Source organism: Temnothorax longispinosus, chromosome 8 (assembly GCF_030848805.1).
Source record: "Temnothorax longispinosus isolate EJ_2023e chromosome 8, Tlon_JGU_v1, whole genome shotgun sequence".
NCBI lineage: Eukaryota > Metazoa > Arthropoda > Insecta > Hymenoptera > Formicidae > Temnothorax > Temnothorax longispinosus.
Genome location: NC_092365.1, coordinates 21623707 through 21651105, shown reverse-complemented (window position 1 = coordinate 21651105; position 27399 = coordinate 21623707). Strand labels below are relative to the sequence as shown.

The 27399-nt window shown below is 35.6% G+C and overlaps 4 protein-coding genes across 19 annotated transcripts; 2 read left to right on the top strand and 2 right to left on the bottom strand.

The window, feature by feature from the left end:
- Positions 1-761: 761 nt before the first annotated feature.
- Positions 762-4512, top strand: LOC139817647 (sugar transporter SWEET1-like). Its single transcript, XM_071785894.1, has 6 exons — positions 762-991; positions 2902-2979; positions 3626-3749; positions 3842-3997; positions 4108-4227; positions 4361-4512. The coding sequence occupies exons 1-6, from the start codon at positions 915-917 to the stop codon at positions 4472-4474; spliced, it is 669 nt and encodes a 222-aa protein (XP_071641995.1). The 5' UTR covers positions 762-914; the 3' UTR covers positions 4475-4512.
- A 1257-nt stretch (positions 4513-5769) lies between these two features.
- Mus304 (mutagen-sensitive 304) lies at positions 5770-10945 on the top strand. 13 transcript variants are annotated; one of them, XM_071787192.1, is made up of 15 exons: positions 5787-5944; positions 6063-6269; positions 6347-6574; positions 6650-6923; positions 6988-7223; positions 7986-8113; positions 8213-8310; positions 8385-8525; positions 8661-8806; positions 9047-9454; positions 9534-9622; positions 9701-9837; positions 9898-9945; positions 10052-10612; positions 10688-10945. In XM_071787192.1, exons 3-15 carry the CDS (start codon positions 6359-6361, stop codon positions 10915-10917), a joined length of 2712 nt encoding a protein of 903 aa, XP_071643293.1. In that variant the 5' UTR covers positions 5787-5944; positions 6063-6269; positions 6347-6358; the 3' UTR covers positions 10918-10945. The 13 variants fall into 13 exon arrangements, with proteins under 13 accessions (XP_071643301.1, XP_071643287.1, XP_071643298.1 ...); XM_071787200.1 differs by lacking the exon at positions 6063-6269 and having other exon boundaries at positions 5770-5925; positions 10052-10127; XM_071787186.1 differs by lacking the exon at positions 6063-6269 and having other exon boundaries at positions 5770-5925.
- Positions 10946-12957: 2012 nt separating this feature from the next.
- On the bottom strand, positions 12958-20882 carry LOC139818456 (uncharacterized). Of its 2 annotated transcripts, XM_071787184.1 has the most exons (10): positions 20017-20882; positions 15913-19589; positions 15414-15826; positions 15293-15319; positions 14997-15137; positions 14801-14922; positions 14607-14731; positions 14237-14520; positions 13966-14148; positions 12958-13785 (listed from the first exon to the last, which is right to left on the bottom strand). In XM_071787184.1, the coding sequence occupies exons 2-10, from the start codon at positions 19340-19342 to the stop codon at positions 13516-13518; spliced, it is 4995 nt and encodes a 1664-aa protein (XP_071643285.1). In that variant the 5' UTR covers positions 19343-19589; positions 20017-20882; the 3' UTR covers positions 12958-13515. The 2 variants fall into 2 exon arrangements, with proteins under 2 accessions (XP_071643285.1, XP_071643286.1); XM_071787185.1 differs by lacking the exon at positions 15293-15319.
- A 652-nt stretch (positions 20883-21534) lies between these two features.
- Tfb1 (transcription factor B1) lies at positions 21535-27334 on the bottom strand. 3 transcript variants are annotated; one of them, XM_071785080.1, is made up of 8 exons: positions 27150-27334; positions 26285-26487; positions 25889-26090; positions 25633-25789; positions 24528-25067; positions 24108-24435; positions 23739-23914; positions 21535-23644 (listed from the first exon to the last, which is right to left on the bottom strand). In XM_071785080.1, the coding sequence occupies exons 1-8, from the start codon at positions 27251-27253 to the stop codon at positions 23522-23524; spliced, it is 1833 nt and encodes a 610-aa protein (XP_071641181.1). In that variant the 5' UTR covers positions 27254-27334; the 3' UTR covers positions 21535-23521. The 3 variants fall into 3 exon arrangements, with proteins under 3 accessions (XP_071641181.1, XP_071641183.1, XP_071641182.1); XM_071785082.1 differs by having other exon boundaries at positions 27157-27291; XM_071785081.1 differs by having other exon boundaries at positions 27034-27172.
- Between the last annotated feature and the right edge of the window lie 65 nt (positions 27335-27399).

Below are 27399 nucleotides of genomic sequence, written 5' to 3'. Positions count from 1 at the left end.
CATCCCATTTCGATTCCGTCACAAGAATGTAATGAAATGGGATGTTTGGATTGGTTAACTTGTGACGACGCGACGCGTGACGCGCTCAGTGGAAACTCAGCCTTAATCAATCAAAACATCCCATTTTATTATACGGGGTCTACAATGCGAGTCGTGGGTCGTGAGTTGTAAGAAATGGACCAATCACAATCTTATTTGAGGAGAATAATCGACTGTGATTGGTCATTCTTGCGACTCACGACTTGCGACTCGCATTGTAGACCCCGCATTACTTTACTTGTTACAAGATCAAAATGGGATGTTTTGATTGGTTAAAGCGGGGAGCACACACTTCTGCACAACGAATAATGCGTAAGCATAAGAAAATTTATTGGTCCATACACATGTGCATAAAGGCCATTGCACGTAACAAAGTTTTAGGGTTGATTTATAATAGCCGTAACCGTTGATTTAAGCCGTAATCTTTAAGAAATTGACCAATCACAGTCGTATGTGAGAAGAATAATCGACTGTGATTGGTCAATTTCTTAAAGATTACGGCTTAAATCAACGGTTACGGCTATTATAAACCAGCCCTTAGTTTTAATCGTAAGGCCGTAAGAAAATAGACCAATCACACTTGATTATTCTTCTAGCGCGAGAAGAATAATCGACTGTGATTGGTCTATTCTCTATTGGTTAGCCTCATGGGACTAACCAATCAGAATGATTCTGAGATTCCGTTTTCCGAGATTCCGTCTTCCATGGGGAGGCACCCTAACTGTGTTCCACCATGCTGTGACGTAGCCATAGACATTGTATATGACTATGGATGTAACATTTTACATTGATAACAATTGATGGTAAGTGATAGATGTTGATGTTAATGCTAGTCAGAGTTGAGAGTATACCTAAGTCGAAGCAAATCAAGAAAAATGGTCCTAGAAGATTATAAAGAAATTGTGGGATTTTGTGCCATGTTTACTACGATGGTACAAATGTTATCGGGAACGTAAGTGTGTTACGATAATAAATATTTTTTTATCGTCTTTCTCCATTTAGGTATGTAAATTCATATGTATCATACATTATGTAATCGATCATTAATACGTGTATGTGTGTGTTTGTGCGTATACAGGGTGAGTCATCTAAAATCGACCACCTGAATAATTCCCACAGTTTTGGAGATAGGAAGAAATGCTTCAAGTAAAAGTTATGTGGTATCGAGGGGGACATTTCGGAAGTAAACATTTTTTCCCAGGTGGAGGTGCTTAGGAGATTTGAAAGTCATCTTTATTTTTTTAAATGGATTTTCGAACACCAACGATTGAAGCTTTTTTCAAGACAGTTTCAATGGTCATGGATATTCAAGGTCAGGGACATGAGAAAATAAGTTAAAAAATGGAAATTTATCCTGAATGTTTCCAAAACAGAATACTCGCGGTTTTATTAATTCAATAAAACCGAAATTATTATTTATGTTTGATGCGTGACCGTGATCTGTGTTACTTCATTTAAGCTACAAAGGTTATTTAATAATTCAAAACTACAGATGTTCAAAATGGTGACCGCCCACAGCAAGACAGTGTCTAAAACGATCACCCACAGACTGTATTAAGCCCATTCTACAATAGCCGTAAAAGTATGTTTTAAGACGTAAGCAGTAAAAATTGACCAACTACAGTCGATCATTCTTGGATTGTAAAAATCCCATTAGTCAATAGCTTACTGCTTACGTCTTAACGCATACTTTACGGCTATTGTAGAATGGGCTTTACACATTGAATTGTATCCTGGTCAGTTGCAGTACAAGCTTATATGAGTTCCTTTATGTCTTCTTTCGTACTCGGTGCATCACGATACACATCTGTTTTAAATTTTCCCCATAGAAAGAAATCTAATGGTGTCAAGTCCGCGCGGTGATTATGTTGGCCATTTACGATTTCCCGAAAATCATTCAATCCAATGATTTTCGAATTTTCTATTGAATCAACGTTCCACCGAAATTTGTTTACATTTACATTAAATGGTCTTGTTATTGAATAACTTTTGTAGTTTAAATGAAGTAACACACACGGTTTTACGCATCAAACATAAATAATATTTCGGTTTGATTGAATTAATAAAACCGTGAGTATTCTGTTTTGGAAATATTCAGGATAAATTTTCATTTTTTAACATTTCTCATGTCTGTGACTTTGAATATCTATGACCATTGAAACTGTCTTGGAAAGGCTTCAATCGTAGGTGTTCGAACATGCATGGTTCAATTTTAAAAAATAAAGATGACATTCAAGTCTCCTAAGCACCTCTACTTGGGAGAAAATATTTACCTCCACAATATGTCCCCTTCGATACCACACAACTTTAAATTAAAGCATTTTTTCTTATTTTTAAAACTGTGAGAGTTATTCCGGGTGGCCGGTCTTAGGTGACTCACCCTGTATATCATGATTGATATAATAAAGATTTTACTCTGGAATTCAAAGGAAACTTGACATAATGCACTGTTTCTTGCAAATTAAATATAAAATATTTTTTAAATTTTAGTTTCTTACAAATATTTATTAACCTCTGTAAATATTAAGAAACATTTAGAAAGTATTTAAAAAAATTAGATATATTAGTATTCATTTGATTTGTTATCTATAACGACTGATATTGGCTACGTTTTACACCCTGAATTTAGGCCGCGGCTTAAATGCCCTGGTGTAACCGTGCCCATAGTGTAAAGCTGCAATAACAATTTCATCATATTTTATGACTTATCATTTTAATATCTGTTTACTAAAATATTAATATCTGCTAAGGTAGAGTATAAATCGTTATTAGGTATAATCAAAAATTATGTTTTAAAAAAAATGTTTATTTATACTAAATTTTATTATCTACTATAATACTATATATTTTTATAATTTACAGACTAATATGTCGCAACATATATAAGAAAGGTTCAGCCAGAGGAGTTGATCCAATGCCCTTTCTTGGTGGCGTAGGATTGTAAGTATACGTATAGATTATGGCTAGGTTCGTCTTGACGCTTTCAGCGCTGTAAGCATCATTCTATCTTTGTTGCACATTGAACATCAAACGAAGATAGAGCGATATGCTTTCAGCGTTGAAAGCGTCAAGACGAACGCAGCCTATATATATATGTATATACACAGGGTGTTAAATTTTAAACGTAACAGGTCGAATATCTTGATAACTAAATAAAAATCGAGGTCCGGTTATATAGGTTGTATGTTTCATTTGACCTTAACGCCTCCATCTAAGATAAATTTTTTTGTTATCGAAATTTGTCCGCCTTGAAACAATACAACTTAAAAAAAAATCGGACCTTGATATTTTATTTAGTTATCAAGGTATTCAACCTGTTACGTTTGAAATTTAACATCCTGTGTATATAAGTTATATTTAATTAAATAAAGCATTAACTAAATTTTGCATATTTTGCAATAAATAACGATACATTATTTATATAGCGATACATTTATATAATGATACTTTTAGCACTCTCAGTTAGTAATTAATTGTAAAGATTAAATATTTGTACGTTTATATATTTGTAATAAAATAATAATGTTACAAAAATTGAAAGTAAGTAAACTATATAGATTATGTAACCAAATAAATATTTTTTCAGATGCATATTGATGCTTCGATACGCTTGGATGTTAGGTGATTCTAACATGATAAATGTTAATATATTTGGTTTCGTGACAAGCACGATTTATATGATAATATATTACCGTTATGCACCAAATACGGTACTTCTTCTGATACTGATATGTTATTTTAAAATATATTTGATTTGCACGTGATCGACATTTTTTGTTTATTATATATTTTTTATTTTTAGAATGAAGTGCTTAAATTAACATATAAAGTAACAATCTTTGTTGTAATTTTTCTTGTCTATGCACAAATAGAAGATCCAACAAATGTTGAATACAGATTTGGCATTGTGATTACAGTACTTCTCTTACTTTTAATTGCAGCTCCTCTTGTGCATCTTGTGAGTAGATTTTTTTCTATCTTTTTTCTATACATAGCTTAAATTTCTCTAAATATATTTTAATAATATTTAACACGATAGTGTCATAATTAAAATATTGTTTTTTTTAGGAAAAGGTTATACAAACAAAAAACACAGAAATCCTTCCATTTCCACTTATCTTTATGGGTACACTAGTTTCATTTCAGTGGTTATTGTATGGCATTATCATTGATAATGTTTTTGTTATTGTAAGTATTCTGTGCAATGTAGTTATTTAAATATTTAAAGACACAAAAGATTATATATATATATATATATAAAATTTTTATATACATTATATATTTTATATACATGTTAATATTGCATCACATATATTTATAGTTTCAGAATGCAGTTGGTTTGACTCTTAATGTAGCTCAATTGTCTCTATTCGTGATATTCCCATCCAAAATGTCACAAGTTGAATTATTGAATGAGCAGAGTAAAGAAGATTGATTTTTTAAACTTAAAAATAAATGTTTTTTTATTTGAAATTATTCTCTATACGGGGTGGTTAAGTACTCTAGTAGTTAAGTATCTCTAAAAGATTTTAAGAGGTGATTTCTCACACAAGCGCGTCACGCGTCGCGTCATCCATCACAACCAATCAAAACATCTCATTTTATTACATTTTATTTGTGACGGAATGTTTAGATTCGTTAACAACAGACAACGCGACGCGTGACGCGCTCAGTGGAAACAGCCTTAAGACGAAAACTTCATATGACCGTCGCTGCGTTCGGGGAGACGCTATTAGCGCTGACAACGTCATATGTGCTTCCACCTTTACTCCTGTCGACCCTTAAGGTGAAATTTCATGGGCAGTGAAAAGCAGCAGCAGATCGTACTGATTGGCTACAAAATAGAGAAGTTCTAGAAACTCGAGAATCTCTCTCTATTTTGTAGCCAATCAGTACGATCTGCTGCTGCTTTTCACTGCCCATGAAATTTCACCTTTATGCTAAGACTCCATAGACGCGGAAACGCCATGCGGCAGAGTGCGTTGACCAATCACAAATTTTGATTTTGCGGCAGGCGACTTGCGGCAGCTTTCTGATTGGTCAACGCACTCTACCGGCGTTTCCGCGTCTAGAGTCTTTAGCATTAATAGCGTTATAGCATTGGGTGCGTTCAGCCGATACTCCGCTAGCCTAGCAATCGTGAGCAGTCGCTCGTTTTCGCTCGTTTCCTCTCCTTTTAATCCATTGGCTGCGTTCAGCCGAACCTCTGCTTAGCGAAGCGAAAGTTAGCAATTAAGTGTAATTGGTTGGATCCAAAGGTAAGAACCAATCACATTCAGTTGCTACCTTTCGCTTCGCTAAGGCTGCATTCGAGGAGCGCGCTATTAGCGCTATTGCATCATTCTGTCTTTATCGCTCATCAGGTGTAAAACAAGGATAGAACAAGCAAATAGCGCTAATAGCGCGCTCCCCGAATCCAGCCTAAGCAGAGGTTCGGCTGGACACGGCCATTGGGTTGCTGCTCACGATTGCTAGGCTAGCGGAGTATCGGCTGAACGCACCCATTGGTAGCGCGGTAGCGAGCTCCCCGAACGCACCCATGTAAAGGCCTTCACACACGAATCGACGGAAGACGTAAGACGTAAATCGTAAGGAAATCCACGAATCAGAGTCGACTATTCCCCTCTTTAAGAGGGAAGAAGAGGGGAATAGTCGATTCTGATTAGTGGATTTCCTTACAATTTACGTCTTACGTCTTCCGTCGATTCGTGTGTCCGGGGCTTAACTGAGCCTTCAAAAGTCTGTGTTCCCCGCTTTTGTGTGCGTTGGCCTTTATTGGTATGGCAGGAATCATATAACTTGATTCTGTCCCGTGATTCTGTCAACTTATTACGTTTAAAGTTGCTTTCCATTTACACTCAAGTGATCTGAGTTACTCAATATTATGTGAGTATTTTGTACTTAGGTAAGATATGTCATTTTGCTTATTTTGGTGACAAAGTTATCACATAACAATACGGTCCATAACCTCACTTTTAACATGAGTTTATTAGATTCATTAAAGCACATGGTATCGATTGTAGATAAAAATTCAATTGAATCTCATTTGCCAGCATGCAAAAAGAATGTGCATTTAATTGAGTTATGACGTCACAAGTGAGAATTATTTGAGTTTTGATGTAAATGGAAAGCAACTAAATATCTCTCACTTCGCGGGGCAGAGCGACACTTTTTTCTGCCAGATTCTTTCGTTTCACGCAAAAACGCGTCGATTGAGCATAATTCCATCGGTATTTGACGTGAGGCCCCTAAACTGTATAATTACCATCAGCTTCATCATTTGCTTTTTATACTATGATCTTGATAGTTTCGTATTACGATGTTTAAACGGTCTGAAGAAACAATCATGGATGATTATCGTTTGCCTGCGAAACGAGCGAAATTCGATAATCCTAATAAGAATCTGGAATATCGCAGAACACAGGAAGAGATCCCTACAAATAGGAATGCTCAGAATGATGATCTTTGGGGTGACGATTTCGACGAAGAAGATATTGAGGAAATGGATCTGATTGCCTCTCAAGCTTGTGTACAGGTATTATTACTAAGGAAAGGTTAGTTTAAAAATGCACTATAAAATTTATTTATAATTCAAATCTTTACTTTTAAGGAAGCTAACTTGCTAAATAATTTGAAACTGTTTGAACATGATTTGAATTCAATAAAATCAAGCTTTCCAGAGAAAACAACTGCCATTGCTTATAATGAAACATCTTGTTCAAAATTGGCTATAGAAAAGTCTAACTTACGATTGCTAAAAAAGAATATACAGGGTACGAGTCAAGATATAACAGAGATTAATTATTCTCAGTTCAGAAACAAATTAATAGATAAAAAAGATTACAATTCAACTTTTCAGAAAGACAATAACTTTATTGTACAAGGTAATACTACTGTTATAAAAATATGAATAATTATAAAGTATTCTTATTTGTTTTATATTTATAGGTGATAAAGAATTAGAAAAATTAAAAACTGAAAACAAAAAATTATTAAATGACTTTATAACTAAAGATGGTGAAACTGCATTTTTACGGCAGCAACTACAACAAACTCAGTTACGAATTGAAAATGAGAAATTAGAAAAGATGCGTTTGATTGAGGAACAAGCCAATCGTCATAGATCAGAGATTAACAAAATTTATAAAGAAAAAGAACAACTAAAGACACAATTAGAATTACAAGTGAGTGTATTTTTTGGCAAATCTGCAGTAAAATGGCACCCTCTTTGATTCTTTTGAAATTTCTATATTTTATATATTTTGAGTCATGAAGTTTCTGAAAAAAAAATCGCCATTCACATTCTATTTGTTTATAATTAATACTTAAAATATCACGATTGGTAAGTAAGGAAATATAGACTTGGTTTTTTATGTATAGACTCGGTAATTTATGTATATTTTGCTTAGGGTACAAAATTACCGTAATTCGAAAAGTAAATATTTATAATAATAAAAGAAATAGAACCGTTACGATATACAATCAAATTAGAATCAAAAGTCATACGACGGTAAATATTTGTCCCCCAACAGTTTGTACATTTGATTAAAGCAGAGATTACTCTGTATTTGAGCTTTCTACTGTTTTCTAAAACATAAATTACAGAGTATTTTCTGCTTTAACCAAATGTTGGGGGCCATAAATGTTGATTTCAAATTTAATTACGGTAAACCTATTATAATGACATCCTAAGCGAAATATTTATTCATAAATTATCATTTCTTTACTTACCGACGTGGTATTTTAAGTATTAATTATAAACAAACAAAACATAAGCGATGATTTTCTTTCTCAAAATCTTTTTCTTGATCCAAAATATACAAAATATGTAAATTTTAAACAAATCGAAGAGGTTGCCGTAGTTACACTGTAGATTTATTTTTTGCTTGTTATATTACAAAATTGATATTTATAAATGTAAATGATAACATTATGTATCAATATAGGATCTAGAAATAGGAAATCTTCAGGAACGTTGTAAATTGTTAGAATCTGGGAATATTAAATTGAAAGAACCACAAATGTTATACATGAACACTTCTGTTGATAAATGTAAATACACTCCAATAAATCGGTAAGATAGTGTTTTAAAAAAGTAAAAACTTAAATTATTTGATACTTTTAAAATTAGCACTCAAAGTATACATATATAATTCATATGTACTCTTAATAGGGCTACAAACATAAATAAGAATCTAAAAGTGAAAGAAGCATATGTACAAGCTAATGTCTATAAGAAAAGTGATTATCAACTCAAGACATATAATACTTGTGAGTGTATTAGAAAACTAGCTAAAAAAGATATATTATTACGATAATTTCGTGATATTAAAAACATTTTTTAGATATTCCACTTGCAAGAATTTCAGAATTAATCTTTGGAGCGTCATTACCAGAAAAATCTATTGTTAATATTAAAGTCATAGAAAAGACTGGTAGGAGAAATTTACCCATTTTGCAAGAAGAAGAAACATTTAGAATTTTTGGTAAATAATGGTCATGAAATTATTCTACAGGACTATGTTAATACAGTTATATTAAGTAGGGTTATTGTGATAAAAGATATATCAATATTATCGTTGTGATTATTTTAATATTTACAGATTTTATTTATGTTGTAGAAAATCCAGAATTAGTAAAACCAATAGTTACTACAGTAAATGGAAAAAGATTGACAACAGAATTTGTTTTACTTGAAATTACAGCCATTGAAAGGAGAGTTAATACAGAAATAGAATCAGAAAGATGTATACCCATAATCAATAAGGTATACAAACATATTAATATTTAAATTTCTTTAAGTATTAAGTATAATATTACAATGAAATTAGTTATGATAAAAGTATATAGATTTATTTATGTCTCTCCCCCTCTCCCTCCCCCTTCTCCCATGTACATATGCATGTGTTTTATATATATATATATATATATATATATATATATATATATGTATATATGTATGTGTGTGTGTATATATATATATATATATATTTATAATGTGTTTTAGCTGGTTTTAACTACAAGAGAGTTAATATTGAATGTTATAACAGTTCTGGAAACAATTTTTCAAGCTATGAAAAATGATGATATTCGGGATATGAATGACTTATATTTTTCTATGGTTTATAAAGATCACAACATATGTATTAAATCTGAATGTGAAGCAGATGCATGGCATGAAGGAGAACGTGGTGTTGAGGCTAGAAGATTGCTCGGTATACTTTCGTACATTAGTATTGAGTCGTCATACTTAAGTAATTATATAGCAGGAAAGTCACAATTGCTCACTCGCAGTGATGAATGTTACAATCATTATCTGCAACAAATGACACGTTATAATACATGGTCAAAAAAGGGCTATGAATTTGAAATGCTCGAGATTATCCTGGAATGTGTCACTTTAATAGAACGTGTTGTAAGTACACATTATTTTATTCTTTAAAATATTAATTTTTATCAAATAATGATTTTTAATTGATAAATGTTATTTGCAGAGGAGATCTCATCAATTTACAGGTCTTATAAATGCAATTATAAAACTACTGTGTAATGTGCAACAGAAAGTGGGTTATTGTGATAAAGGGTATATTAATATTATTCTTGTTTGTTGATTATTTTAATGTTTACAGATTTTATGTAAATTCGTTTTTTTTTTTTCCAGATTAGAATATATTTATCTTATATTCAAAGAACTTGTATTTTCAAGGCCATTGTCACTTTGTTACGTTTCATTAGCAAATTTTATAATGGTCTTTAGTAAATGTAATGTATTTATATCAAAACTTTGCACAAATTCGCGTAAGTATATCAGATATGTTTAATAATTTTTTTTTATATTAATTATCATTATTTTAATAGAGTTAATAACGATAAAAAGATGGAAAGGAGTTTTACACTTTACACCAGGTATATTATGCCATTTGTAAATAATCTGAAAATACGCACGTTTTCGTACAATCTACTTTATTTTTTAAAGGAACATGCCTAATTATAAAGTGTTTCTGTTTTTCAGATGCTTGTGTCTTACAAATTTATATGGCACAAGTGGAGCATTTTTACCCAGACTTTTTCACTGCAGTAAACATGACGTATGCATTAATATCATCTGTATGGCATCTTCTACAGAAGAATAATTTATTAAGAAGTGAAAGTTCAGAATCTTGCAACTGTTATACGAAACTATTACGATTTATAATTAATATGTTAAAGAAATGTTCTGAAAACAAATTAGATATAATCGATAATACTGAATGGCAAGATTCATATTATGCTTCCAAAAAATTTATATTCAAGAGAATTAATTACAAAGATCATGCATGTCAGATGAAATGTAACAAACAGAATATGGAGAAGCATCTGACTGAAATATATTCAGAAAAGTTGGATCGTAATTTTTGGTTTGATATTAAAAAGATTCATTACAAAGTATTGAGACAAGGCATCAGATTTTTATGCCACCTCGCAATTTGTGATCCTGATTTTGTTATTCGGTCATCCGATATTGAAGACTCATTTCATTTATTTATACGAAACATCGCTTTTTTTGATGATTTAATACTTCATGAAAATGAGCGTAAATATCATAATGCATGTATATCGTATGTATTATTCGTTTTTCATGTAGATAACATTTATATTACTGTTTTAGGAGAAGCATTAGATCGTATAAAAACTACATTCATCGTTGATAAAGATGTACAATGTGAAACTGAGACACGTTATGAAAACACACATGTTAATCAATTGCATATGACAAACTTTGAAAAGAAAGTAACTCCCACAACTGAAAGAAGTCGCCATACTGGACCTATCGAAAATTATAATAAAGTATACATGGCCATCAAAGCGTTGTATAATTCTAAATCAACACAGAGATAATTAAATATATTAACTTCTCAAAACTGTATTTTTAATGTTTATATAAATATATTTGTTTTGTGAGAGAAAGGGAAAGGGAAAGGGAGTTTATAACATATTGATAAAATTTAGAACTTTATACATAGACTCTATAGTTTATGTAGTATTGATGATTGATATTTTATATTTAAACCATCGACATATTAAGACCTCCGTGTACTTAGCAGACAAATTTGATATTTTTTATTTTTTACTGCACGTGGGAATTGTTTGGGCAAATTTAGGATTATATTCTCATAGTTTAGAAAATAGTTTATTTATAATTAATAAAAGTTAATTAAACGTATAGTTAGCAGACAATTTTAAAAACATTTTTTTTTCTTTTTAATCAACGTGAAACCATTTGGGAAACGTGTCTGTAATGTTTTCAACGTTTGGGAAATAATTATTTCATCTGAAAATAAGTTTATTTATTAATCGATTAAAATCGATTAAAATTTAATAATACTTTATTTATTAATTGTTCTGTGTCACTATTCAAAAATGCCCGCATTTTAGTTCTCAATATAAATCAGCCGATAATTTATTATACAACCAATTGTCGCCGGAATAATCATCAATATACGAATTTCAATTCGTCGAAATATACGAAAGATGCTTATAATTCTTGTCTTGTAGTTCGCTGATACGCACAGCAGTTATATCATCCTCACTCACTCAATTATATCTTTACAATTTACACAAATATAATTTGATATATCTTCAAAAATACATTCGCACTCCATACATGCATATCACTTCGTTCGTTAAAGAATTCTTTTTTTTTTTTGTAATAAATCTGGAAACAAGTTAAAAACTTAAACAGTTAAAGATTTAAACAATGATATCAATAATAATGTAATAATATAATGATTAATAATAATTGAATTTATCATAAGCACAATGTCACTTAAAATATGTAATGTATTTAATGTACAACAAAATTCTTATCGCGCTATTTTAAAACATCTATGAGTTATTGGAAAGTACTAGAAGAATCGATCTTAACATATATTTCAGATATATTTTTTTTTGCCTTAAGAAATAAAGTATTTCTTACATGTCGTATTGTTGCAAATTTTTAATAGATGTTATACTGGAAAAAATAGGTTCTTAGTGATAATTGAAAAATATAGAATAGTAATGAAAATATTAAAAACATGGAAACATTAACACAATCTTTTCTTTCAAAATACGTTTTGCAGTATAAAATATTCAAATTTATTTATGTGTAAATTGCTCTAACACGGAAGAATTTGCATACATATATCATTATGTTACATTGGAAGAAAGATCTACTGAATGTATCGTTGTATAAAATACGACACATTGAAAGAAATATCTACTGAATGTATCACGTGTATGAAATATATGACACATTAAAAACATACTAACAAGGGAATCTCGTAAACCGAAAATTCTGATTTTGATAAAACTTTACACACATGTATAGGGAGGGGAGAAGGGATTAAATAAATTTATAAATTTTTAGTTGCGGCCAAAAACGGATTCTAGAGGGTGAAACCACGAAATATCAAAAAATGTTTTGAATACTTTTCGAGATATATCGAAAAAAGGAAAAACCGCTCTATGAGGGCTTACCCCTTAAAATCGTTTTTGGGCCGCAACTAAAAATTTCTAAATTCATCTATTCCTTCCCGTTCTCCGTTCACATGTAAAGTTTCATAAAAATCAGAATTTTGGAATTTGCAAGATTCCCTTGAAAGTAACAAAGTGTAGACATTTTTATAGATAAAAAATTTTGCAAAATTTAAAAAAAAATTTCATTTGTTTTGAAATACGGGAGGCGTGAATTTGGTTTTACTGTAGCACCAAAGTACTTGCTTTTTCTATATAATTATGTGTACACATATATATGCAAGACAAAATTTAAACAATTACAAATTCTGTGTGTGTATACGTATTATTTGAAATGTTATATAATTATTGTAAATTATTCAGTAAAAAATGTTTTTGTACAATTATGTAAGATACCCAGAAAAATAATATAGTGCCACAGAGGAATAGTATTTTCGATTTAATAAAATGCGATGCAAATATGATACAGAGAGTTGTGACGTTTGATGCATCATATCATCGTAATATTTCAACTCATTTCAGATCTCGTAATATATATTGGAGCTTATGTATAAGATGATCGTGATACAAAGATTAAATTATTTGCCTATATTCACATGAATATCAGTTTCTGCTATAATAATTATTATGCTATCATTATACTATAATGGCAAAATCTCGGATAAAGCTAAACTTCTGTACCAAATATGAATATGTTACATATGCTTGGTGTACTTACACATGTGTACGTGTGAATTCTCTCATATTTATCTAACACGTACGCACACAATTTTTACAACTATAGTCTCTGGGTTACACTTTTCGATCATATCTCATAGTATATATCTGTACAAGGTTTTTCATTATTACCATAATAAGACGTCCATTTGATTGGTATTGATATTGGTGTAACAAATGTCACACCACGTGTGTTATTAAATGTATCACCGAACAATTAATTGATGCGTTTTGTATTAGATATAAGCAGTTATCATAATACCACTAAGATGGTTCACTGCTCATCTGTACGTCACTAGATATTGTTTGAGGATTATTTTCGGTATTCTGTATAGGCACCTGTGAATCAGAAATATTATCAGCAGTCCTTTTAGACATAAGTACGATAGGAGCACTTGCTACTGTTGTCTCTGCTCTATGATACTGCTTCACTGATGACGACAGTGCTGCTTTTGATTTCACTTTTGCTTTAGCCTTGGCTTGCTGCTCCATGCTATCGATTTCAGCCCAAATACTCCTCACTTCTTTGAAAAGCTAAAAAAGAAAAGTTTATCTTTGTCTAAGAGAATACTATTATTTTATACTATTATTTTTTATTTTTAAAACAATAACATATATTATTATAAGAATTTAACGTGTTATACGTTACGATATTGATAAGACACGAAATAAGGCTTTTAAGATTATAACTGAAGAAAATCAAAATAAACTTACTTGCGTCAACCATGTTTCATCTGCTAATAATTCGTTTAATATTATTGTAGTGTCCTTATGCGGATCGGCTACCTTTTTATCTGCTACTCTTCTCGCACATTCCAAGAACATTAGATATTTTTGATGAGCGACTTTATTATACAAGGCCACCTTCTTTTGACAAATACGGCACAACAAAAAGTCCTAGGAAAGAATAAAAATAAGTAAAAATTAATAGATTAAATCTAATCTAATAAATTACATCGTATCACGTTCAATTTGCGTATCATACTTTTTCGTGAGGTATTCTTGGATCGGGTGGCGAGCCTTCTAATGTAGTACCATTATATGGCTGTCCATAAAGCAAAACTCTTGCATAGATTTTTGCTTGCTGACAACCAGCACAAAATTTCCCTTTATATTCTGATGGCAGCAGATCTTTAAGCACGTTAACACATGGCCACGTTGATATTGCCGTCACGACACTTGTTTTCCACTTGGTTGTGAACAAAAGGCGACGTTTTCTTTCTTCTGTTATTTCATCGACAGTCTTAACATTTGATAGAAAATAATCATCTAAGCAATAATAAGAAACATATATAATTATTATTTCATCATGATGCATACCAATGATAAGAAATATCAGTTTAATTTCACTTTACCTTGTTCCTGAAATATTTCAGTGAGAAAATTAGAATCCAGAGCTTGTGAAATTAATGTCTGTATGTATACTTCAAAATTATCTTGATATTTTTCGGTTTCTTTCATAAATTTATCGATGTTCTCACTATAATCAAATATAAATAAATGTTATAAGAATTTACAAAATTTGTCGAAATGGTTAAAACATATTCACCTGTCATCAATGATCATTTCATCCCTCAAAAATTCTACAATTGTTTCTGTCTTGCCTTGTTGCCAGAATTTCACCGGCACTTGTTGATATATGTGACGATTTTGTGAAACCCATGCAGAATACTGTAAAAGAATGAAAATTATAAAATAATGATAATGATATTCTTTGTATTCTGAAACGTTTAATTAAATTTTACCGTAGGTATGTTTCTATATAAAGTTTTCCCACTGGATTTGAATGGCTGATATTTTTGGAGTAATGTTTTGCCATCTATCCTCCAAAGAGGAGGGTCTTCTTCTTCATCCAAGTCTGTTTTGATCACGACAAATTCGCCAGACTAGAAAGTAAAGAAAAATATTACTACTTTCTGTTGACGTCAATACGATGTTTCACGTACACAACGATATTATTATAAGCCTCTTGTGTAACAAATTTAATGCTTAGGTATTCTTTTATTTAGCAAATTTTAATTAAAATAATATTAAAGATTACCGCGTCTTCTGAGTTGCCTATCGAATGCTGCATGCAAAATATGATAAGATTATTACGTTGTTCGTCATTAGATATGGCCAATACAATATGCAAAAAGATCTTTGCAGAATATATTAGATACCTTAAATGGCGAGATATCGATATCTTCGTCACTTGCCGCCGCTACTAATTTTTCATCAATTCTGCAAGAAAGTTTGCTGGAACTTTTAGAATTTTTTGAGGGCGTCTCATGCTTTTTCCTCGTTGATTTCTTTGAGATAATAGCTTCCCCGGACGAATAACCATCCTCTTCTAGCATCTTCCTAATCTTTTTCGTGATGACGGGTCTCGCACGTTTCTTCCTTTTCTCTTCTTCATCTCCAACCAATTTTACAGCAGGTGTCCATGCTGGATCGGAGTCGGAATCTATCTGTTCCTCATCATTATCAAAATAATCTATACCTTGTTGTCGATCTAAAAATTGTTTCACTGACGTTTTCTCTTTTGCTTTTCTTCTTGATGTTTCGCGTCTGGGAGGAAGAAGTAAAGGATCCACTGTGCAAAACAATGTATGTTTTCAAAGGAGTAAAGTACTAACTTGAAAAAACAAGATTTATATATAATAGATATATTTATATTACCTTCTTCAATTTTCTTCGAAGATTTCTTCTCTGCTTCTGCTGCTGCAGCTGCTGCCGCGGCAGCTCTTCTCTTCCTATCCGTCGGTCCACCAGGCTTAATAGGCCGGCCTTTCTTACCTTTTCCTTCCGGCTTAACAGCAACAATTTCGATATTACTCGTATTATTAACATTCTGCACCTTTTTTTCCATTTTCTTAGAAGGAAATGGAAAATCGTCATCACTAGTAAATCCATCGTCGCTCGAATCAAAATTTAATTTTTTCCTTTCTTTCGGTAACGGAAAATACCTAGGATCATTAGCGTAATCTATCGCCGGTGTTTCCTTAATCGACGTCTCCTTTACTAATATCGGCTTTTCTTGAGGTTTAACACTTTCACCATTCGAAGCTTCCGCAGGTTTACTTGGCTCGACAGGTATATACGGTTTTGACCTATTCCATGTGGCTTTTCTACCACCACGTATAGCAGGTGGTGGAGAAGGGTCCCTTTCACCTTGCAAAAATTTTAAATAACTCGTCATAAAGCCCGTATTAGGATCTCTGTTGGGCCGTTTAAAGTCTTTATTTATTTGATTCATATTCTGCATCAGTTGCTGGTCTTGTTGAAGAAAGCCTAATTCTTCTTCAATATTAGGAACAATTACTTTAGGCTGATCATCTCTGACCTCTTGATTATACGTAGTGTTTTGGTTTGTGGTGTTCTCGCCGAATCCTATCGGCGTTATTTCGACCGAGGACTGAAATTCGTGCGAGTGATGTGGGTGATGACCCGCGGGAATATGAAAAGCCGGAAAATATGGGATGGGTGGTGGTGCATGATGATGCGACACCATTAATGATTGATGCTGATGAGCCGGAGTGCCTACGAAGTTACTCGAATGGTGCAACGACGACTGAGAACCAAAGGCGGCGGACGCGGTCGGAAACATCTTGGTGGCCGGTGGCGGTATATTCCACCGTTCAAATTCGAAGTAACCGTTTTGCTGTTGTTGATTCGCCGCGTTATGGTGCGCAGGCGGAGGTATCCTACTGAGGTATTCCGTCATTGTCGTACCGCCCGTAATCTCGTTAGATAATGGCGTGCCATGTCCACCCTTTTCCAAATTTTTCCTCTTTTTATTGACGCTGTCGGCTTTTCGCCGTTCTTCAACCTGCTTTTCTTGTTCTGCCGTACCAACCGAGGTAGCGGCAGTCGTATGTTGTTGCAAGCAGGGGCCTTGCTGCAACGTTTGTAAATTCTTTACGATGCTCATTGGGTCTCCCCTACAGCTGCTTAAATCTTGCAGCGCCACTTGATTAGCTTCGAAATACGACTGCTGCCTGTCCACCGATACATTCATAAGCCTTTGTACTTGCTGTTGGACCGGTAAGCTCTGTGCATTTATGTCGCTAGTCGCCGTCGTCGCACCAGTATAGACGGAAAACTTCCTCGTGCCGTTTGCTGTTTGCCGGTTGTCATTTTCCCAACAGACCTGTTGCTTTTGCGTTTGCGAAAAATCTTGTTGTTGTCTCTCATACGTTTTACTCTCCGCGCTGTAAGCTGTCTTGTTATTTTCCGTAGTGCCCAATGCTCGTGTGATCACCGACGAGTAAGCTACCTGTCCCTGAGATGCCGGTCTGGGAACGGTGACATCCAAAGGTGACGGTGGAGCGACTTGTTGAGTGACTCCGCCCTTATATGATGCACCATTAGTACACTGACTACCGTTGGTCTCGTGCTGTTGCAACGGTGATGGTGACGACATGGTTGCCAACGGACTGTTATACATGGGATACGCCGGACTTGGTACATGACCCAAGGGACTAGCCTGCGAATGAGTCTGCAGAGGACTTGGTCGTCGCGGAACAACGACACTGCAGTCGGGTCCGTTTTGTGTCGAGGTATTGGACGAGTAAGCAGAATCCGTTGAAGTTGCGGACTTGGATCTGCCCGGATGATGATATTCTGTATCGCTCGTTGATCCCGTCAAATAATGTCTATATGATGTAGTCTGCTGTTGCTGCTGTTGTTGCTGATTCAAAACATGAAACGTTTGTTGCTGCTGCTGCTGCTGCTGCTGCTGTTGCTGCTGAGGATGCTGTAAGTTGGATGATGTCCTCTGGTTGGTCGTAAGCTTACCATTGGTGTTGTTGCAGTTAGTGGTACTATTTGTAGTATAACTCAAGTTGCGACTTTCCATGATGGAGAAACTAATCGGGGATGATTGACTGTTATCATGTCCCTGTTGCTCGTTTCGTCTGTGCTCAATTCCGTGGCTCCCTAGGTCTGGATAAATCTTTGTCTGTCCTTTGGTCTGAATATTCTGTTGAGTCGTGGTGGCAGATGCCGTTTTGTTAGGTGATGCAAAATTGCCGTTGCGCGTCCCCTGCTTATCCTGAATTACCTGCGCGGAGCCTGATCGCACCGGAGCACTTAGAAAAATCGTTGTCGATGTGGTCGATCTCAAGGACGGTTGCGGTATTCTGTATTCTTTGCCAGAAGAGTTGCTTGGTGTCGATACGATACACGATTGCTGATGTTGCAGTGACGCGTGCACTTTTTCATTTTCAGTGACAGACTGACCTCCCGTACCAGTGCCTGGATAACTATCAGACAAGGTGTCAGAATTAAAGGTTGGAACTTGATGAAAGAATGTTTGATTACTACTGACTTGTGACGTAGAAATAGTGGACTTTACGCTAACGGTAGGTGATTGAGGTCTCACGCTGATCGACTTTTTTGTGTCAGTCGGACAACCAGACGCCTTGAAATCTGCGTTGCACACAGACGGAGTAGTTATTTGAGATGCGTTAATGTTGTTTATGGTCTGTGTTGTACTAAAATGGGCATTAAACGTATTCTCGTAGCCAGTACCACTAGATTTCGTAGAAGGCGGACCCGGAGACGACGGAACGACGCTCTCGTGTGGTAAAATACCAAATGGGCTAGGAAGCTGCGTCGTGTTCTGAGATGTCCAGGCTAATGTCGATGTCGTAGGTGACGTCGATGCTCCCTGTTGCTCGAAAAATGTAGCTTGATGAGCCGAGCTATAATTCTCCCTTAATGTGGAGATATCCGATTCAGTCGTGTTTTGTTTTGTCGCTGATACCGCTTGTGCTTGAGCAAGTACTTGCCTATGTTGAGTAACATAATGCGCCTGCTTAGTATTAGGATGAAACAGAGGTGAAAAGACTTCATAACCCACAGAGGGTGGAGATAAAAACCCCCCTGGGTTAAAAGGGGATGGTTGACCCGCCAGAGTTGCTGTCGTATGAGCCGCTTGTAAAAGTACGTGCGACGTAGTTGTTGATGGCACAGCCTGTGTGGCAGCTGTTGCTAAATGATGAGGTACAAAGTCACTAGTTGTAGTCGACGTCGCGTGAAACGTGCCAGTGGAGCTGCCCGCAGTTAGACGATTATACGACGTGTACCATGGACCAACGGGATCCATTACCCAAGCTTGGCACTACAGTGCCTCGCTTGGTATATATTTAGCAGATTCTTCTGTTTGACAATGTCCAGGGTACACTCCAAAATATTCTCTCTCATAACATAACTTTAATCACAACTTCTATAAGGTTATTTCCACTCTTTTGTAACTTATATACTGAAAAACACATTTCAAGAGTAAATGTAGTCATAAGAAGTTCATCCAAGCATCAGGATTACCAGCATATCGAAGGCTCCCTCTATTCTCTCTGAAAAAGAAAGAAAAATAAAGCTATGTATACTTGACTCTGTTTCACAATAGACAATAAACAAATAGCGTTTATTAAAAACAAAGAAATGAAAATTATATAGTACTTTTAAATCAAGCTGTATTCTTTATACCCCAATAAGTCAAATTTTATTTGACTTATACACAATACATTGTCACTCCAAAAGAAGTTTAGTTATAAGGTAAACAATAAGATTATCAAAAGGTGAAGCAACACATGTCGATGAAAGAAACGCACTACGATCGCTATGACAGTCCCTTCCACTCATTAATTCTGTCAATTAGCACAAAGCGATTATACGGTATTCCCGTAATCGTGATATCAAGGTAATACACAGGCCCCCGCGCTGATAAAAGAATCGATCGCGCAAACGGTAAAGGGAGAAAACACTCGTGGATTGACTTACGTTTTACACAAGATCCAGGACGAGGCACAATGGGAAAGTGCGCGTTGCAGTCGACTGATCGTAAGTCTCTGGAGTACTGTGGGGTCGAGCAAGCGAGCGAGCTCGAATAGGTGACGACGGACGATCGCGAGCGTTCGCAGGATCCGAGATTATTCGCCGATGAAGCGTCCTTCCGTGCGTCGTGACACGCGTGACGCTTAGCTACGATCGACAGCGATGACACGCGACGCGGGCACTGCACGCCCGACGACGGCGACGACGACGGCGGGACGGCGAGAAACAGCCGCCGCATGCTCGGCGGCACGTTGACGGTGACGACGACGACGGCGACGGCGACGGCGACGGCGACGGCGACGATGTCCTCTCGGTGGGCACGCGACCATACGGCGGGCCGACGGTCGCGAGACGGTGCGACACTCGTCGGGTCACCGGATACGACGATGTCTCGGTGAAAAACACCGGTGTAAATATGGCTACACGAACGAGAGTCTCCGCACGACAAACGCGCGACACGCGATACTCGGGCGGCACGGGCGGCACGGGCGGCACCAGCGGCAACAGCGGCAACAGCGGCACCAGCGGCACCAGCGGCGACGGCGGCGACAGCACCACTGGACGGCGAGTCGCGCTCACATGATCCGAGCGTATGTAGCGATCGCAGCGAGAAGCGCGCATTACGAGCACCGCTTGGCGCGCGTTCCAACCACGGCACGTAGACACTCGCGCGAGATCATTTGCTGTCTAGCGACGAGGACCGATGATGCACCGACATCCGTGCTCACTATGCGCAATGTTGTCCCATGTCCCATACCGCTGATCGCTGACCATTACTAACCGCCATTTTGCTCCCGATCAACAATAGATCGTGCCATCTTCCGTCTGCTTCGGAGAAATCTCGCGGACCACTATAATGGAGGATTCACACTGCGTCCGATGTTCGACGTACGACGATCCGACATCCAATAGGAAATTTTTGTCTCTAATAATAAATTCTGTTATTGGATGTCGGATCGTCGTACGTCACGTCGAACATCGGACGTGATCGGACGCAATGTGAATCCTCCATAATAATGCCAGGCGGGATTTTCAAATAAATTGATTAACCCCTTTAGATTTGTTACGACTTATGTATTTATTCGCCAGCCAGAGTACGAACTCGAGAATCGAATGCTTCATAAGCCATCTTTTTGTGAAAACTTTAGGTATTATGGACGTTGTTCCGTAGCTGCGAGCTCGGTTTCAACTCGAACAAACGAAACTTATCGAAAGAAAGTACGTCGGCAACCTATTGAATATTAAAATAAACTCGTTCTCGCTTATTTTGTTCTAACGATAAGTTTAAAGTTTAAAGTGCTAAGTTTAAAAATTCAAAATAAAACGAAGAGTCTGTTTTCTATTGCTGAACCAACTGCACTAGTTCAGCAATAGAAAATAGACCCAAAATGTTGCAATGTATGACATAAAAATGAGAAGGAAAGGATAAAAGAGAAGATCGAGGTACGATATCGATAATGCAAATTCGTCATCACAATAATAACATTTATTATAATTATAATGTAAGAATATATTTATAATTATTACCCCCTAAGTAATAATTATAATAGCGTAATGCGTGAGTATGGTCACTCGTATCACGTGAGATAGATACCATTTTTATATTCTTACAACTGCCAAATTTTATTGCTACGGTAAAGACCGAGTAGGCATTTTACGAAAATTCACGGATCACCTTACCCGGTAGCATGAGAGAAAAATAGGATTCAACAATTAAGACACTTAGTTGAGTATATCGCAGATATCATAAAGTATACCAATGCCACTGTCCTCAGTAAGACAATAGGAAAAATCGATAATATCGTCGAGATATAACACACCTGTATATCTCAGGATTCAAATTTAAACGCAACTACGACAAAAGGATTGTTTCAACTTTCGCTTATTACGAAAATAAGGAGATCAAAGAATACATAACGGTAACAAATTGTTATATGAATCAACAAAACATTGGACTTATGTCCGTGCGGTTTTTTACGTGTAAATGAAAGATGCCCTTACGATTCATCAATTCTGGACAGTAATGTTAGATTTAAGCTTCGAGCCACTCGAGAGTCGGCTGGTAAGGAATACGTACACAAGAGAAAGCTGTGTACAGGTACGTTTCCCACCAGCCGACTCTCGAATGGCTCGAAGCTTAAATCTACCATCACTGATTCTGGACGCTTCTCATGGATCGCTGCATTCAATTTGTCCAATTGGGCACAGAATACATCCGAATTTACCGTCCTGTTCTTTTCAAAGCAGCTCATATAAAACAACACCCTTCCAATCCCACCAACGTGATATCTTCGGAACGAAATCTCGCAAACCACTTCTAGCATATGCATTCTTTCCTCGTCATACACTGCACATATCTCTTTACATGTTTGCGCCGCGTTCGTGCCTTTTTTAAAATAAAAAACATATGTCGAAAATATTCATTTTGATTGTTCATCTTTCAAATGATGCCAATAATACAAAACACAACTAATCGTCACTCTTTTTTAATACACGTTGAAATATCGCCTGTCAAACAAATTATACGCTTCCAACATTTGAACTGAAGTTAATCGCGCTCAGAGCGCCTAAATCTATCGGCAAAAACCGCACGGACTTATTGGCCAATAATATAGTCGATGCAGATTATAATCACGAAGGCATTCAAGGCAAGTATATTAACAAACTTGATTATAGTGGCGGTATCACAGTTATTTTGATATCATACAATATTTGCAGTCGTCCGTCTCACACTCACAACTTGTAACTTGAACTAAAACAGTTGCATATTATGGACGACAGATGACTATATGTGTAAGTAAATCACTTTTTCTCGCATAAATTTACAAATCCATTACGTTTTCCAGAGCGTAAGAAGACATTTTCAAAATCCTCCGTCCGTGCGTTTTTAAATGCGTGTATATATATATATATATATATATATATATATATATATATATAAAGGCATTCAAACATATCGTATAGTCTACTAGAAATAAATAAATAAGCTCCTTTATAGAAGTTTAATACTGTAAGTGATTTTTTGGCTAGTGATTAATCATTTAAAAGCACTATTAAAAGCACTATTAACAGTGCTTTTAATAGTGCTTTTAAGTGATTAATTACTAGCCAAAAAATCACTTACAGTATTAAATTTCTACAAGGGCTGTAAATTACATTCTTTTTATGAAAATACGTGTGAGTTAACACATCATCGACTGCGATTGGATTTGGACGAGTTTGAAAAGAAATTCGAAAAAAAAAAATCATTCTAAACGCGTTTCAAAACAATAATAAATAAACAGTATGTGGTAGCCAGGACGCGTGGACCCGGCATAGCTTTGGTTTTTTTTCCTTTTCTTGTAAGATACATCGACATTAATATCTACGTACGGTAACATTAAGAAATGCAATATGTGACCAATATTGCTGTTTTATTTACGTTACTGTTTTATGGGATTTTAACGAAGGGCTACCTCATTTGCATTTTTCGCTGTTGCCATACCGCAAACTTCCTATACGCGGTGGTTAACAATTGATTGAGATGACTCGTCAAGTGCTGACTAACCGCAGAGAATTCTCTTTGCACACGATCCTGAGAGAAATGAAATTGTATATTATAAAATAATGAATTTCGTAAAAGTAAATATATACCGGCTTAACTCGTGTAGAAATAAACATCTACTCACCTCAAAGGGTTTTAATTTAGCAGAATGAAATCTGTGTAAAGCTTCATGCATTCTGATAGCTTTTTCTTCAAGCTGTGGTGTTGTCGGAGGAAAACTTCGCCAAAAATGCCTCAATAGCTCACATGCGCACACATATACGTTACGTAATTCCTTCTCTAAATCCTTCGGTATTAACTCTACAATGCGTATTTAAATACAATACTTACTTATCTATATTTATTTATATGTATTTAACGTGTTACTTCAGTTCCACATCGATTATTAAAGGATGTAAAAAAAAAGTGACTAATAATAATTTATTAGTGGATTGAATATTAATTACTAGATGGCATTTTTAATATCGAGGATATACTTCAAAGAATATCTTACGTCCAAGACTTTCTTCTCGGAAACCTTTCATTAAGGATCCGCCGGGGGTTAATTCACCTAAAGCTGACACTGCTGCAGCCGGACTAACTAAAGAAGTCGCCGTTTGCCGCGGTAACATACTACCGGCTATCCATCCAGAAGCTTCTTTCTTTAAGTGATTTAATGTAACGAACAATTCTTCCGAAGTTGGTTCTGTATTTCCGTATCCTGGTACAGGTCCATGCAAATATCTATCTATATGCGTCAAATTTAACGGTGCTCCATTATTTGTATTTACGTCACAGCTCTGGTCAAGATCATCATAAGTTATCTTTTCTTGTATTCTATGCTGTAAAGAATATTTAAAAGCATTAAACGAATCATCCTTAATTTTATTAAATATAAAATTACAAATATATAAAATAGAATAAGAAATTGTACTTTTTTAGTCTTTGGTCCATCGTCCAGTTCGTTCGTTGCTACTTTACTTGCAGATGGTGCAGATCCATTTAATTGTGGTTGATTGTTTTGCATCGACTGTTTGGCAGTGCTAGCTTTCATAACCATTATGCTATGTTGATTAAATCTCTTGATCATATTTTGATGTACAATATTTCCCGATGTTTTATCTGATTTACTACATCCGCTTCCATAATTTTCATCCAATGTTTGATCCTCAAAGGAAGTAATATCTACCAAAGGATCATTTATCCCGGTTTGAAGATCTTTCTTAAGTTCTTGATCGTCTATTTTGGCACATTCGGTAAAAAGATCCTTGGTCCCAGCATTGATACGGTCTCTGTGAAAATAATGTGATTGAAAGAATTTCGTCCAGAAATCAGACTCTGACATTTTATGAGGCACATTTTCTTGATGTTTCCTTTTAACAGCTGGGTAAGTCTTAAATATACATTCTATCACATCGACAGTTAAATTGTATTTTAATCCATTGCAACCATCAGTTTGTGGTTTAATATCCGCCTAAAAAATTCAATCAATCCATTATTGCGTACTTATAATACATCAAGGAAAATAAACAAATGTATACGAAGGCTCTGAGTAAAAACAACGTAAGAAATAATGGGCTATGAGAGCCGTCGCAAGGTCGGATATGCGGAACGTATATTTAAAGACTCTTAGTCAGTACATTAAAATTCAAACGTTTCGGCCCTCAATCGGGCCCTCTTCAGTGACTCATGTATAAAAAGTTGATATGCACGCATACAATGGTATCGCAATAGGCTACGTACAAAGTTATTATGCACGCATACAATGGTATCGCACGGGGTTAACGCACAACGCAAGCGCAGATATTAGACGTCGCATTTTGAGAACGTCAGGTGCGCGTTCAGATCTCTATGGAGGTATGTATTACGGCGCGTATGTCCGACAAGCATCCGCGCAGCACTCGATAGCGGGAATCAAAGAGAGTGACAAAAAGCAGCAAATATACGTTCCACATATCCGACCTTGCGACGGTTCTCATAGCCCATTATTTCTTCCGTTGTCATTAAGAAAAAATCTAACATCGGCATAAGATCCCTACCAAAAAAGCGCTATTAACACCTATCTCTTGACGTTGAATCTTTTTGGCTTGTGTATACTCTGCAGCATGTTGTGACCAAAATTCTTCAGATGAAATAACTTGCGTGATTACAAGATCACGATATAATTGAAGTAACATAGGGTGTTCTTGAAGAGTTCTAAAATCAAAACGGTGTTTGTGAATATAACGTGTTCTTACGTATTCGTTGTATACCCCACAAATATTAGCTGAAATTAAAACGTTTCAACCATATTACCTATTTTTTTCTTCTAGCTCTTTATTAACTTTCCGTTTAAATTTTGGTAATAGCTGTTGCAATAATTCCTTCACATCATCACGGTCTTTAATTTGCGCTTCTTGTCCATTTTTATTTACAAAATGAAATGTAGACGACGTACCATCGTGTAATACCACTTGCAGCTGTATTTTTGATTTTCCCTCTGGTGATATTTTTTGCACTGCAAAGAAGTCACGCGTCGTTATCGATTGATTAATATGTACGTCATATATTTACATCGTCTCACAAAGATTTACAATGATGTACATGGTATAGATATATACATAAGATAATACATATATGTACATAAGATAATACATTTATTGAATCAATTATATCACGTTATTATATTTACGTAAGTTCTCGAGATCGTACATTTAATATCGGCATATTTGTGGCTCACAGATACGGTATCCCTGTTATCAAGCATCCATGCTATTCGTTCGTTCATCACATATAAAGTACCATCTCCTTTTTTGTAACGCACTTGACTCACTTGCATCAGGACATCTTCTGAGGACGTAGTCATGGTGGATGCAAAGTATGATATAATTCTCTTAAAAATGGTAAATACAATCCTACAAAAAATAATATCTTGTTAAAAATAATATGTAGATATATAATTTTAAAGAAAGTTACATTTGTTAGTCGTAAAATATATTAAGTCTGTTTTATTTAGAAAAAATTATCACTGCCCGCAAATATAGTTGGAAGAAAAAAATATTTTGCACAAACTCGATGATAGTTATAGAAATTAGAGTAAACAGATGGAGATATCGCCAATTTGCGCGGGTGATGAAGAAATTCTTACGAAAGTTACAGAATAGAAAATGTGAGATGTAGCCCCCGCTATAGTATTCGAGACATTTCGATGTCCTTGAATATCGCGCGACGATTATAACCGCGACGCCTGTGTAGTCTGAATAATTTTTCTTCGCAAAGGATGCCCAAAGAACGCGATAATCACGATGAGAAAAATCAGTTTCCTCACGATGTTGAGGAAACGACTATTCGCGGCGCGTCGCATCGCATCAAGTCGCGATGGAAAAAGGCGCCGTGGTAAGAACACACGAGCACGAGAGTGAGAGAGAGTATGACAGCGAACGTGAGATAAATAATCCTACGTTTCTCATCGGCCGAGTATCTCTACCGCCACGAAAATCGGTGCTTTTCGCATATTTCAATGAAAGAAACACGTGTTTTTCGTTCACGGCGAGCAAAATTGGTCGTAGAAACGCACGTTTCACCAGTGGCGGGTTGCCGAAAGCCGCGGAGCAACGTGAAGATCCGCCGAGCGGTACGGCCACTACGGCCATGTGCAGAAACACACCGCGGTGGACGCATCGCGAGGACGCGAGCGCGGCTACGGACGGACCGTCGCGTCGGTCGGTACGGACAACACCATCGACCTGCGGCGACTGACGGCACTAGGTTGCTCAAGTGACATCTCGAGTCGGTCGTCGCTTCCTGTGCCGGCCACTTACCCGCCG